This window comes from Lethenteron reissneri, chromosome 37 (genome assembly GCF_015708825.2).
Source record: "Lethenteron reissneri isolate LAM-NWPU_2019-01 chromosome 37, ASM1570882v1, whole genome shotgun sequence".
Classification (NCBI taxonomy): domain Eukaryota; kingdom Metazoa; phylum Chordata; class Hyperoartia; order Petromyzontiformes; family Petromyzontidae; genus Lethenteron; species Lethenteron reissneri.
The window spans coordinates 2,041,656-2,056,881 of NC_083815.1; the positions used below are offsets into that span (position 1 = coordinate 2,041,656).

The following is a 15,226-nucleotide window of genomic DNA, read 5'->3' on the forward strand; positions in this document are numbered from 1 at the left end:
ACCCAGCCCCTCCCTCCCCACCCAGCCCCTCCCTCCCCACCCAGCCCCTCCCTGCACGATGGACACAATAATCCCCTGTCGGCTGGTTTAACCAGGAGGTTCCTACCAGTATAAGCAGGCTCAAGTAACCTTCCGCCAATACGTGAATCACACCGGACAGGAAACAATCAAAAGTCAAAAGGGTTGCACTTAAACAATCAAAGGAGAAAGAACCAAGAAGATGAATCAAAGGAGACTCTTTATCTCCTGTTTTCAACCCTGTGCCAGTTGTGCAAGTTACATTTTGTCGTGGGAAGGAAAATTAAATTCGAAGGACCCAATGTTTACCACTTGCTGACAAGTGCAGACCCTGCTTCTATCTGCGTCATCATCAGGGAACACACCTTGCAGTGCTTGCATGATCAGGTCCAGAGTGTCGGAACGGGAAGTGGGGAATAATGCCCTGTGAGTGCTTATGCTTTAAAGTTCCATGGTCGTCACTCTGTCTTGTCTGTCTATCTACCAGTCCATCCATCTGTCCGTCCTTTTGTCAAAATGTCCCGCTGTCCGTTAAATCGTTCCGTCTTTATGTTTTTTTGCAGCTGCCCGGAGCTCAGCCCATGCCTAGTGGGGTCCCTGGTGCAGCAAACAAGGTGCCCGTGTGGTCAGGATCTCTCGAGTGGCAGGAGGTGGGTGTTTTTTGCTTCAATCATCAACTGTTAAAAAGGCAGTGAATAAGGCTGGAAATGATTCTTGCCCATGTATAGCCTTACGAGGTTGTTTTCTACAAAATGTGCTACGCATGCATATGTATGTTTGTGTTATTTGTGTGTGTGTGCCTTGAGGGAGCGGTGGCGCAGTGATTAGCGCGCTCTACCATGAACCCGGCGACCCGGGTTTAATTCTCGCTCACGGTCAACACCAGTGACGATTTTATGAACTGGTCCTGGGCCTCTCCTAGGTTGACTCAGCCTCAAATGGGTACCTGGTGCAGTTTGTAAAAATATCGCCACTGGGGAGACAAAGGCGGTCGGGCGTGGTGCTGGCCACCCACCCCCTCGTGTTCCGTGCCAGCCTTCATAGGTGCTCATGGAACAGTACTCGCTCCTACAGTCTGCTTAAGGCTCTGCAGGGGAGGGGGGGGTCTTTGTTCTTGTGCCTTGTGTATGTATGTGTGCTTGTTTTTGTGCATATGTTTAATGGAGAACAGTCGTCCAGTGGTTGGACGACTGTTCTCATCCGGTGAGCTCGGTTCCCAGCCGTGGCTAACATCATGAGTGGCGAGTGACATCAGAACTGGTGCTGGGCCACCCTTAGGTTGGCTCAGCCTTAAATGAGGACTCGCCACGATCTGTAAACACAAGCAGTATGCGACAGACCCTGGCGTTAGCCATACCACCCCCTTGAGCACTACACCAGCCTTAATAGGTATTCGCTAACAGCATTTGCTCGAACAGCCTTTTAAGTATAAGCAGGGTATGTTTATCTTTGTTGTGTGTATACACATGTACTGTATAGTGTAGCATACTCAAATAACCTGCAATGCATTATGCATGGATTTGGAGTTGTACGTTCAAGTCATCTTTGTTAATTGTGGATTCGTAACCACCATCTACACCATGATCACTACCGCCACCACTACGATCATTGCCATCACGTCTGTAAACCACGGGCTGTCCTTTTTCAGCCCTTGGTTGTTTTCTTTAATGCCCTCACATTAAGGGAGCAGCACACAAAAAAAACACCTTCCCTTCGGAACGGGCCCGTCGGAGGTCGCAGCAGTCGCTGTCAGTCGCACATCATTCCCGAGCCCACGGTTATCATTTTCATCATCATTACTATTCTCCAACACAGCCGCCAAGTGAGATGTCGTGTTCTGGGAAATCAGATGAGGCCATCTGTCCCCGAGCCAAGATGCTCGCTGCCTGCAAACGCACAAGCTCTAAGCCAGCCATGGGAATATTACACCCGTATTTACGCTGTCAGGGTCGCCCCGAGTATTGGATGCTTTGAATTTTTATCTCGCCGGATTAAGGCTGGTGGCTGATATGAGTCTTTTACTGTTGATATTGAAGTGTGGGGGAAAAATGATGCCGAGAACAAATTTCAATATTTCATACGTGTGATTGAAAGATGGCGATGAAGAGTAATTGGAGAAAATTTAGGCAGTGATGGTTTTATGTAAATTTTAGCACATGCATAATTGACAGACTGACAACAATTAATCCTTATTCCAATCTTTAGTGTTTTACTTAAATTTCATAATTCGTTTGATTTGCCATTTAAATGCTGTATATCTTCACTAGGTACGCTTAAGATATTGCATTGAAACTTTGCGGATTAAGTTTTGACGGAAGGTTAATTAGGTAAATGACTTGTTTATTTTGTGTTCATTAAGGCTTGTCTTTCAACAATAAAGCAGTTTTAGCATTCACCACAGAATACTCATGGCTCTGCTTAGCACTACATTTGAAATAATATGTATTCCACATACAGCACCGCCGTTGACTGAATGTGGCTTATGTATTGTGTTCCAGAAAAGTAAATTTTTCATTGTTTCCATCAGAAACCAAAGCCTGCTTCCTTGGACCCGAATACCAAGTTGACCCGGTCTCTCGCTTGCCACGTGTTCATCAGCCAGGGCGAGTCTTTGTACGTAATGACGACTGTCTTGCGCTGACACACTCACTTGTTCCAGTTTTTCAAAAACCACTTAACTGAGCAGCATTCGCCAAGGCATTCTCCTTATACGATCACTACTAATTGCTGTTCATAAAACCTTTACAATCGACCAATGAGTGCTCGATGTGGTTTTCTCTCAGTGCAGAAGCTTGCAGTGACATTTTATTTGCATTTGGAATAGCGCTTTTGAAAAACAGATGGCTCTCCGTTGGCTTCCAGACAAAGCTTTGAATCCTTTTGAGATGGGCTCTCTATTCACTATCATGATGGATAATTGTTGTCATTTTATTTAATATATTCCTGTTAATTTTATCTTTATGTAGATATTGATATCTATCACCTCTTTTAATCAAATTCCACCGGTTAAATTATTTTAACGTGTGCTGATGCTGCACTTTGCGGTGATATGCTTACCAATGGTAAGGTGATACAATTATCACTGGGCGGAGTGGTGGCAGGGTGGTTCAAATGTGAGTTTCAAGGCTCACATCAGTGGCGAGTAAATGTCTGAACCAGTCCAAAGTACGGTCTCTTCACCACAAACCATTGCGGCTTATTGTAGTCAAGCAATAACCATGATCATGATAGCGCGGGGGAGGCTTTCGTCTAGCAGTGCATTGACAAAGGGCTGTAGGTTTTACTTGAATATGTCAGTCATTGTCACCAATGATGGCGGTTCATAATTGATTGTTTGGGTTAGGCCACTTCATAATCTGACCAAATAGTTATTTTGTATCATGAAGACCCTTCACCACTTGACATGGACAAGCAAATTAAATTGTCAATGTTCAAGCATTTAACACGTGAAATATTATCCATTCAGCTCACCGGTAAGTTAAAGAACAATTATCGCAATTAATAATTGCCATTTTCTCACATTTGAGAATGTTTCTTTAACTAAAACCCTACAAGTAATGATCAAGGTACCTCTTGTCATTGCAGCAACTGGAAGGAGACTAACAATGGGTTTTTCCTTGCTTGTTATTTAATTAGCTCGATGCTACTTTCTCTCCGATTTCATCATCCTGCGTGTGTGGGTGTATTGTGTTCCTTCAACAGGAAAACGGACCAGTGGCCTCCAAATCTCATCATGCAGCTCATTCCACAGCAGCTGTTGGTGAGCACCTCTGTAACTATGGAATTCAGTTGTTGTTTACACTGTGACCTTTCAACAGAGTGCAAGCAAGCATTCTTTGTGCGTTCATCCTCGCGCAGAATTGTTTCCATTTTCTCATAGCGGTGAAAGAGAAGTATCATTCCTTCATAACTTAGCCCATGAATTTATTTAGCTTTTCTTTTTCATTTGTATGTTATCCACCTGTCCAACACACTCGCCCCGCTCTCACCATCTCCTCCGCACAGCGGTATTGTTGTACACTGCATTGTCGTGTTGCTAAATCACAGCGAGTGTGTTTCTAATTTTAAAGGTCATGTTTTAATTTTACATGGAAACAAAAAAAAAGTTATACATTTTCATTGAAACTCGTTTGATCCGTCCGGTCAAATCTTATCACCTTGCAGTAGTCTCGAACGTCGAGCCCAGTCTCAGTCCCAAGAGATGCTCGTGTAAAATATAAAAGAACATGTATCCACGCCATTCCCTTTGACCAGTCTGCCTCCCTGTCTTCAATCGCAAAGCTCAACAACCTCTGATGCATGCCGAGGCTGTGAGAGCAACACAAGGCTGTGTTTCACCGGAGAGCATTGTGACAACTGTGTAATACAGCTATATAGAGGGACGAACGCTCTTTTTAAGTTAATGAACAGATGATTTCTGAAAGCACGACTCGGTGGTGGCAATTGTAGCTTTTATTTTACATAGTCTTGGTGACACATACACAATAACTGTAAGGCATCTTGAAGCTAAATTGCTTTTCAAAATAAATCCATTGTGTATTGGTGGCAGTGTGTTAACTTGCCTGTGATGGATGAGCGGTGAGTATTCAGTGCTCAGAGCTAATCAGTAAGCAGCTTCACGGTAGAAATGCATGCAGTACATTGACTTAATTGAATACAAATGTGTCAATATGCCCAACCACATGATTGGCCTCTTAGCTAGCCCATGCTTCATTACTTATTGCTACAGTTCATCGCTTCGACAGAACTCTCTCATTCCGAGTGGCATATGTGCAAAGCGAGCACGTCATTTTATTAGCACTGCTAAATTCCTGTGTTGGCTGGGATTTTGGATTGAGAGGATACAGCTTTTAGCAGCAGTGGGGTTACAAATGAAGTTATTTTGTTGAAAGACAGCGGGCAACTGCTGGGTGGTGATCTGGTCCCTATGGCATGAGTACTTGGGCATAGACAAGTGATGCAGCCTTCTCACCTAATGTCAAGAAAAGTTTTTTTTGTTGGCGTTAAAAAATTTGAACTGGTGACATTGCAATGTACTAGAGGCCTTGACTACATAGAGGGCCATGCCCTCTGTACTCGAAGCTATGTTTCCTAAAATAGAGGGACACACACAGGTGTCAACTCTTTTCTCAGTTGTTCTGATAACAGCCCTCGTACGAGTTCAACTCTTGTGTTCCAATTTGATGGCTTTGAGTTTCTGGCTGTGTGCGTGTGAGCTTGTGGTGTAGCGGTTAGCGCGCTGCACTACGAACCTGGCGACCCGGTTTTGAATCCCACTCACGGCCAACACCAATGACGATTATTTGAAACGGTCCTGGGCCTCCCCTAGGTCGACTCAGCCTCAAATGAGTACCTGGTGCGATGTGTAAACATTGTCACGAGGGAGACAAAGGCGGCCGGGCGTGGTGTTGGCCACCCACCCCCGCGCGTGCCGTGCCGGCCTTTATAGGTGCTCGCGATCAGCACTTGCCCCAACAGTCTGTTACAGGCTATACGGGGGATCTTTGTCTTTTTCACTTGTGGAGCGGTAGTGTCGCCATTTAGCGGACTGCGCTACGGATCCGGCAACCCGAGGTCGATTCCCGCTCACGGCCAACGCCATTGACGATTATCTGAACTGGTCCTGGGCCTCCCCTAGGTCGACTCAGCCCCAAATGAGTGCCTGGTGCGGTGTGTAAAATATCACCACTAGGGAGACAAAGGTGGTCGGGCGTGGTGCTGGCCACCCATAAATACTCGCGATCAGCACTTGCCCCAACAGTCTGTTAAAGGCTATACAGAGGATCTTTGACTTTTTACAACTCTATTAATGTACATATGAGTTGTGGTAGTATAATTCGCACACAGTTCTTTGCTATGCACAATCCCAGTGGAAAATGCAATTTGCACTTCGCATAACCTTTGCTAAGATTACCCCATCTTAATTAATGAGTACCCGATACAATATCAGCATCAACACGGGGGAGACAAAGGTGGCTGGTGTTAGTACTGGCCACTGCAGTGCCTTGTGTCACGCTATGCTGCATAAGTGTTTGCTAACAGCACCTACTTCAATGATTGAAAAGACTGAACTATGGATCTCTCCCCTTGTTCGTGTGTTCAAGCGTGTGTGTGCACATTATTTTTTTTTGTGTAGCACTTGGTGTAGGACACATGGTGCAATGACAAAAAAAAATGTCCATTTGCGTCAGTTCTGCTGTGCTTTCGCTGCAGTTGCTTTCATTTGGATGCTAGTCTGCCCCTGCCATGGAGACGGCATGATAAGCGAATCATAGGTTAAGGGTTTAATTGTTCTTTATATTTGCACGTGTGAGTGTGTATTTTGAACTTTTTTCACACCGTACGTAGCCAACTGTGCCAATCGCAAGTGCAGGGGAAGGACCAGTTCTAAAGAAATGAGTTAGATGCAAAAGTGCATAGCTCCAGTGACTTCGTAATATCGGAAGGAAGAGTGTTCCAGACGGTCACACCTCTGATTAGCATGATTGGCTACATACAGTGCGAAAGAAGTTCAACATACATACCAGCGCATCTGGAACAGTATATGCTTATGTGTACCACACTACAAACCCGGCGACTGATGTCCTCTGTGCGTGCGTGCGTGTGCGCGCGTGTCTCTCTGCGTGTTCCCGTACGCGCAGTCCAGCCTGGGCCCGCTGTTTAAGAACTCGCGCATGGTGCAGTTTCAGTTCAGCAATTCGGACGTGGAGTCCCTCAAGGCGCTCTACCGCATCATGGCCACGGGATTCGTGAGTAGCACACGGTTCCTTCGACGTGACGGCTCACTTGGAACAAAAAATCTAAAACGCCACCGTGGACAATTACCCACTTTAGTGTCAGTTGCCACATTTACACGTGCGGGAGGGGGGGGATCACTTCCTGTGTTAGCGAAATGCTTTCGAGATGGAGGAGAAAAAATCTGCACATGTAAATTTACATGCAGCTGACGTCGAGGCTTGGAACGGTGGCGGTTGTTTTTTTCTGTTTAGAGCGTGCGGGAGCTGCTTATGCTGTGAGTCTGATGAGGTATTTTTAGCGGTTTGTGGATGCTACCGGCTATGTAATGGGCTTTTTCTTGGAGTAAAAACAGAGGGTTATAGATTGCGTGATTGTTTAAAATGCAAGCTACAATGAATATTGGGCAAATATAAAAAAAGCACAAATGAAAGCATCCCACCCGAGGAACAAAAGATGCTGATACTCCTTCAGAAAGTCTGTCCTGATTATGAATTTGATAGGCTCAGCCTAACCGCTTATGAATGCTTTGGATAAAAAAAAATCCCTGTAATCATAATTGGTATTTTTATTTAATTGGATGTTAATCGGCTGAGAGTGTAAACAGAAGCATGTCCTATCTGCCACGGCAGTGAGCACATGCTGTAGTTTTCCAAAGCATCTATCTTTACTGTAGACTGGACATTAAAGAGCCTGTGGCATCATTTGTAAGAGGAGAGCATTGTGAACATATTTAACGATTTTTTTTAAATAACCTCTATTGAGATTGTAATTTAAATCCGTTATTCATAACAAAACGCGGTACAACCTGAACGCACATCGGAGAATCGCACAGCACAACCGCAAGAAAACCTACGCGTAGGACATAGACTCTCGTTATCAGTCGCTCTGCAACATCCGGGCGTGCGCAAAGACCCAGAATCTTGTCGCTCCATTCTAACGCCCCTCCCGGTGCGCCGTGCCGCGTTCCACCCTGGCAGGCGGGCTGCGTGCACTTCCCGAACAGTGCACCATGCGAGGTGCGCGTGCTCATGCTGCTCTACTCGTCGCGCAAGAAAATGTTCATGGGCCTCATCCCCAACGACCAGAGCGGCTTCGTCAACGGCATCCGCATGGTTATCACCAACCACAAGAAGGCACAGCAACAGCGAAGCGTACGTCCACCACCACCCCGGCCCGACCCCCCACCCCCGTATCCCCGCGACCCCCTTTTCCTTGCCTTCCAATCATTGCGATCATTGGGCTGCTGTCACAGGCTGGGTTGAGAGGGACAGAAGGAGAGTAGTGGAAGGGAAGATGCATTCATCTAAATGACACGGTGGGGAAGGGAGGGGGAGGCATCCTTATACTTGAGAGAGGAGGTCATTTCTGTAAGCACAGAGGGGTGCACCTTTTTGCCAAGCAAGTGGGGCACATGGCTGATCAGGCTTGCCGGGGCTTAGGCTAAGCGAGGACAGCTTTTATGCTGCGCGTAACCGCTGATTTAGGTCGTTTCCAAAATGACAACCAAATCTGATTTTAATGGATGTTCCCTCCAGGGGCATTGTTTGCCATAGTTTCCCTGACATGTGAGCTGCAATTGGCGAGTAGTGTCAGTTTGAATCACCGTGTTGCAGCCTCAGGCAATTCATGTAATTCGTAAAAAAATTGCTCCATTTTTGTTCAGTTACGTTAAGAATGCCCCATAGCTCCACGCGCGGCCATAGAGGCTAAGCGGCTGCTCACACCGCGCTTGTGCGGGATGCCGTCGCAGGGCCTCGTCTTTGCCGACGCCGTAGCTCTCTGGCCGTTGTCGTCGTCTTGCAGCTGTCGTGCGCGTTGGAGCTGTCGCCAGGGCGACCGGTGCGGGGGCCTTCCCAGGGAGGCGGGGTGGGCACTGATATCGGGGCAGCTGCAGTCCTGCTTAAGCAGACGGCGGCGATTGAGGGGATGCCTTGTTCGCCGATTGCGGCACGGCTCGTCTTCGGCGTTCATTCCACACAAACGGACATCCGGCCGTTTGAAAGCCGAGGATTTCGGTGATGCACATCGTTTGGCTCATTCATTACAGTGGCTGCTGTGTGTAGAAGTTCTGCTTGTTTTTATCCTCCTCCTCTCTATTCAAAACGTAGAAAAGATTGGGAGTTCCCTTTTCTTTGGGCAGTCTAGGAGGTTCTTGGATTGAGCAACAAGCACTGCTGTGCTGCAAGCAGGGAGAAGAGTAGTAGCCCTTAGCAGTTGGGACCCTTGGCATGAAACAGGTGGTGCTTTAGATCTGAGGAGTGTGGGCCCTAAGGCTAATCAGTGTTTTATCGTACAAGGAGTGCTTTTTTGCAAAGCAAAGAAAAAAGGAGTTGCCTCTCATCCGTTGGCATGGCTTTATTTTTTTAAATAATAATATAATCTAAAACTAGCTCATCTGGTTAAGCTCTTTCAACCCGCTGGCTCAGTTGATTTATAACTGCGTTCATTCATGCCGTGAAAAAATGTCGACAAAACACGTTGCTCAAACGGTGCACCAACACAAAGATCCAGGGTCGGTGGGTCAGTCGGTCGGATAGACGGTTGGCGATCCATATCGCACTTCTGTTTAAAACGTTGGGTTGGATTGGGCTGGAATTGTCACGGGAACTGCGCGTTGTGAATCTCCGGGTGGGCTCCTTCTGTCTGTCTCTCTCTGCTCGTGGATTCTGGTCTGTGCCGAGCGACGTGTGTGATATGACGGTGCTGTGGTCTCGGCGGTGCTGTGCTGAGTGCAGGCAGATATCAAAAGGAGATGGGCCCACAGCTCTGTTGGTATTCCCAGATGGTCACAGTTGTATTTTTTTTTGTGTCTGCGTGTGGAAATAATAAAACGTTATTAGAAACCGGAGTGACGTGCAAAAATGGGTAGCGCAGCATACGCAGAGGGATCACTACTGGCCCAAAATGCTATAATTTAATTTCGCCTATAAAAAAAATTGTATGTATTTAATAATCAATTTGCCATATTTCTAATGGTGGAATTGTAAACCTGTAATTCTACTGTCAGGTTATTTCAAGTTAATTTTGATGTTGTGCACAAAATTAAAGAGGGAGCCTGAGCTATTGTGCTTTGTTCCCGTAAATGGGAATTTTTTAATTGGAATAAAATGTTAATTGCAGTTCACTTTGGATGTTGGGCTGAAACAAAATGAGCAAATTAGCATTGCGGGAATATTATGGGGCCTGAAACAAGAGTCAACATGCTGTGCTCGTGTGCGTGTCTGCGTGCAAATGTGTATAACATTGCACTTGCTTTAGAGTGTAGTATTACTACTAATGTCTGTTTAACACGTAGGCTTTCGCGGCCAATATTATCCATAATAGAGGTTTTATTGGGTTAGCTCGCGTCAATATAAGTGTGTCGTTTAACCCTCCACCACCCGACACAGCCAATTAGCAAGGTTTTTCATGTAAACACACTGGTGTGCTGCACTTGTAACGAATTGTAATGTTCTGTTTACATGACAAGCCTTACTAATTGGCTGTGTCGGGTGGTGGAGGGTTTAACGACACATTTATATTTCCGCAATCTAACCCAGAAATACCTCTGATGGAAACTCTTGTCTGTTTACACACAGTTCAGTCGTCCTCAGTTGTCTTCTTACATAGATTATGCCCTTATACTGGTAGGAACCACCTGGTTCCACCAGCCCACAGGGGATTATAGTGTCCGTCCGTCGTGCATCCAAAAATGGGAGGGCTGGGGCTGGGTGGAGAGGGGAGGGTGGGGAGTGGCTGGGTGGGGAGGGTGGGGAGGGATAGGGTGGGGAGGGGTAGGGTGGGGAGGGGAGGGTGGGGAAGGGAGGGAGGGGCTGGGTGGGGTGGGTGGGGCTGGGTGGGGGGTGGGGCTGGTCACCCCGTGGTGCCCTTATAAAACTCAACGTTTAACCTACTCACGCCGGCTTGTGCCCGCCCTCAGAGTCGGGAATATTTGTGGAATACACCACGCCGCCGTTGACCCTGGCCATTGACCGAGTAACCCAACGTTCCTACCAGCTCCCTCCGCAGGAATGTGTTAATTGTGTGATATGTTATGCTTTTATCAATATACCTGTCTCTGTATTTGATATATGTTTTACTTTTGTACATTCGTATTTACATTTATTATATATGTGGATATATAGCCTGCTTATCATTGCATTTATGTACAGTATAAGCATGCAAGATAATTTTTTTACACATTTGTGCTGAGAAATACATCCCACAAATAATTGAAGTAATTTCCTTTTCACACTTGAGTTCATAGCATTTAATTTCAACTCATCATTCATTTGTAGAAGAGCATTCTGTCATGCCAAATACTTATTTATAAAATTGGCCATACTTTAACACCATACTGAATGAGTCTTGAGACTCCATGAGGCTGTCATGGGTAAGGAAGTCATTATTAATGCCTTTCAACTAATATTGAAGGCGTTTATACGTTACCTCTGGCCATCTGTCTGTAAGCTGCAATATAGAACTGTGTTGCTATTTGGGACTGTTGAAAACCTGCCAAATCCATCAAAGGGTTAGCTCAAGACTTAGAGACACAAATTCGAGCACGATCTGGAATTTTGCAGCTGAGCATCCGTAGGATTCTGTATTGCCGTGTGAAATACATCCAAACACAAACGCACATTGGAATGCATTACGTAAACCCTTGCAATATGCGTTTTTTTTTTCTCAGCCAAAACTTGTTAATATTTTAACTGTAACTGACCTGGCGCATTGAGTTATCCTTTTTTTTTTATTATCGTCAGCAAGGTCCCCCGTCGTTCTAAAACCCCAGTGGCCGTGTGTTGCTCTCTTCGTCAGCAGCAGCAGCAGCAGATGGGCGGAGGTCCGGGGGGCCCCCAGCAACCAGGACAGGGGGGCGCTCAGCAGCAGGGTGCGGGGCCACAGCCGGGGGCTTCGGGGCAGCCCCCCACAGGCGTTCCAAATTCTGCGGGGTTCCCCAGCCAGCCCGGAGGGCCAACCGGACAGCCCACTGCCCAGCAGGTATGGCCGGTGTGCATAAATACATGCCCACTACCACAGTCCCCTTTGAACTCTTTGCTTTGTATTCTAAAACCTTGCGCGTGTTTGTTTTGTATGCAGGCCTTGTTTTGTTGAAGCACCGGATGCCTTGTTTGTTTATTGTCACGCGATGAACCACTGTGTTACTGTGTGCATTGTATCGGATGTACGAATGCAGCAGTAACCATACGAAGAAAGTCTTAACGATTGTTTTTGATGTTTGGGTCTTTGAGGTTGGGACATCTTCGGTCGGTTCTTTCTTGGCACCACTCGAGGCCAATGGGATGTGTTCCATAAGCGGTTTTCGCCACGCAGTTGACATGGATCAGAAAGAGAGAACCGGATTTGTTTGCCAAAAAGACACTTGTCATGCAGTATTTGGGCCCCTCTTGGCTTGTAAAAATAAAAACAATAATAGGAAACTAGCCAGGAGCCCGAAGCAACAAGGCAGCTTGTGACAGCAGAAGGGAATCCACTAATGGACTTTGTATTGCTCATTGAAAATCACGTGTGCTGTTTGTTTAGCACTGATGAGCTCTATGTAGCTGGAGCAGATTAAAATTTGCTTTCTTTTGTGAAAGACGAGGCTTTTGTATCCACAATTAGGGTCTGGCAAAGAAGTGCATAAAAGCCACTGGAAGGCAAGCGGCCACATTTTGAATAGAGCATCTTAATGCAGTTGTTCTCCAAACGTATGTACGAGTGCAGACCTTGAAAGGGGCACACGGGCACACGTGAATAAAGGGAACATCCTGATCACGGCCGGTACCTTTCTCTTCACGTTGCTGAGTATCGAGTGCTTGTGTGTGATCGGGATTCAGTCCTCTTTCATTTTCGTTTGCGCTTTACGCAAGTCGTCCGACATTGCCGTGTGATGCAGGTGCCACGGCAGGCCCTTGGAGCACCGGGGGAGTCCTCCTTGCATCATCACTGTCTGACTTGTCTTCCCCCACGACGCTTGCTTGCACAGGAAAATCCGTGCCCGTGGGCTGCATTTAATGGTCTTGTACCGCGTCCCTTGTTCATGCAGATAGCGCCTTATCAGGACCCGCGGCACCTTCACGGCGGACATATCCGAGTGTGGAGCACTACCGAGTTGGCGCCTCCTTGCCTCCTTAATGCAGCGCGTGTTCTTTCAGGCATCTGCAGCCACCGTTTAACTCCCGCTGTTGGCCGGACGCAGTTTAACGAGACGTTGCCGGCATTTCCCCCTCCTCGGTCGTTTGGATTCGCATTCGTTCCCTCAGGTGCAGTCTTCCGGCTGCCCAATTGTCATAACCTCCTTGCCACACATTTCCCGACACTGCTTCTGTGTTCGGCGTGGCTCCTGCCCGTGCCTTTGTCATTTTCTTTTTACTTTCTTAAAATTTCAACGGTTGCGTTTTTCGTTGGCGGCGCAGTCTGGCACGATCCATTAACGCGAGCTCAGTTGCGGGACGCGTTGCGGTGCAACGTCGTACAGTGATGACAACAATAATTCCTCGCCTGCCTCCTTCTCAGCGGCAGAGCTCATTGCGTCTTTTAACCGAACACCTGGTGCCCTATCCCCCTCCTCCACCTGTGTTCTCGCAGCTACCAGGTGCAGGAATGGCGAACCCTCCGGCAGTAGTGAACTTGGAGGAGCAAAGGCAGCAAAACCTGGTGTGTTTTGTACGCTTCCTTCCTTTTAGTCTGAGACTGACCCTCACTCAGGCCCCCCCCTCCTCCCTCTGACGTTAGCATTCGTAATACCATTTAGTATCATAATGGCATGGTACTGTTTTGCCCATCTGTGACTTGGGATTTTTGATGATGACTTTGTGCAATGTTTACAGGTGATCATTTACCATTTTGTTTAGTGCTTGCTCCTTTTTTGTTGTTTTGTTCGAGGGCCTCTACCGCCTCATTTGTTTTCCGCGTGCACTTGACGTTCTCATTCCCCGACTGTGCGACCCTTTGTTTGCGTGCCTAGCGTCACATCCAGGCCCTGCAGCAGACGCTGGAGGCAGCGCAGAAGAAAGAGCAGGCCCTGAAAGTGCAGCAGTTGCAGATGCAGCAGGTGGGGAGTTACCTCCGCTCGGGAAGCCCCTCCGTCCACTCGGAATCGTTTAAGGATCTGGGCTGACCCTCGAGCTCTCGAAGCCAGTGGGTTTTACATAGGAAGTGTGTGCCCTGGTTTGGTGCCAAATCTGCACCGTGCCCTTATTCCAGCCGAGGATGGATGAAGTGATGATGGTGATGGCCATTAAAAGGAAGTATAAGACCCGGCAATAGGTATAAAAATATAGAGGGGAGCGGCGGGGCAACGATTAGCAAACTGCGCGATGAATCCTGCCGACCTGAGTTAGATTCCCGTTAAATATCAGTGGCGAGTGTCATCTGAACCGATGCCACGCGCCCCCTCTTCGGCAATCTTCACTGGCGAGTGTGGTGACGTCACGGTCAGACAACGCCCCACGACCGACACAGCCTTCGTCAAGCAGTGGATCGACAAAGGAGCTGTACATCGGCTTCCCATTTTTAGTGCTTCGCCAGGTTTGGTGGAGGTAGGAGGCATTGGGAGAAAAGAAAATTAATCAATCGGGCTGCAATAAAAATTGACACAGATTGCCGTTTGAATCATAGCAATGTGTGGTAATGGCTCCCACTGAATGGGTCGGATGAAGGGTTAACATTTGAAATTAGCAGGAGCGCAGATGCTACATTTGGCTGTTTAGCCTTGTCCCAATTAAACTTGAAGTCAAAATGCAACGGCTGTCTCCCAAATGGACTTATTTTCAGATACCGTAATTTAAATGGGACAACTTGCATAAATATGCTAGGGGATTACTTTTGGCTATAATCTCATCCCTGATAGGACTGATAATATGTGCTCACTCGGTGAAAAGGAAATTATGAGCGTGTACACGTGGGTATGTAAACATAATATGCAGATTTTACGTGTAGACGCAAGCATGCACATATACACAGACACCTGTATAATGTCAAACTTATACGTTTTTGATTATTTGTAAAATTTTAATTGCAGAAAGTGGATTATATAATGCATTTGAAAAAAAAAAATCACATTTTCACAAATCATTCATGATGTGTAACTGTCATACATCCTGAAATTGATCACAGTGCAAAATTAAGTGGCAGGGACCTCATCCTGACAAGCAAACCGTGTAACTTTCCTTGGGAATTGTGAGATTGAAATGTCTGAATCATTTATTGTGTATGTTTTGTAGCAAAGGGAGGGGGAAAATATCACAAGATCTAATCTTAATAGTCATTTTCTTTGTTTTGCACAATCTTTTGTTTTATTCCCCGTATTTAATATAAATATGTGAGCATCCCCTTTTTTTAATTTGCATATATAAATCTACTCCCCCTCCTCTAAACAAACAACCCATAAAACTAATGTCGCCCACAGCTGTGGGCGTTTCCGCGGATAATGTTTCCCCATACCGATCACCTGTCTCAGTCACTAACTACTGTGGTGACATCGCGT

The 15,226-nt window shown here is 46.6% G+C and overlaps 1 protein-coding gene across 8 annotated transcripts in view; it reads left to right on the forward strand.

The window, feature by feature from the left end:
• The window catches only part of MED25 (mediator complex subunit 25), a 41,327-nt gene that overhangs the window by 18,232 nt on the left and 7,869 nt on the right, over positions 1-15,226 (forward strand). For 5 of the 8 annotated variants that reach the window (XM_061566856.1, XM_061566855.1, XM_061566859.1 and 2 more), the window contains exons 14-21: positions 582-668; positions 2,546-2,631; positions 3,721-3,778; positions 6,660-6,767; positions 7,734-7,907; positions 11,554-11,736; positions 13,327-13,395; positions 13,706-13,792. In XM_061566856.1, coding sequence (XP_061422840.1) covers positions 582-668; positions 2,546-2,631; positions 3,721-3,778; positions 6,660-6,767; positions 7,734-7,907; positions 11,554-11,736; positions 13,327-13,395; positions 13,706-13,792 — 852 coding nt within the window. The remainder of the gene's footprint in view (positions 1-581; positions 669-2,545; positions 2,632-3,720; positions 3,779-6,659; positions 6,768-7,733; positions 7,908-11,553; positions 11,737-13,326; positions 13,396-13,705; positions 13,793-15,226) is intronic. The other 3 variants (XM_061566861.1, XM_061566862.1, XM_061566857.1) reach the window with 2 other exon arrangements.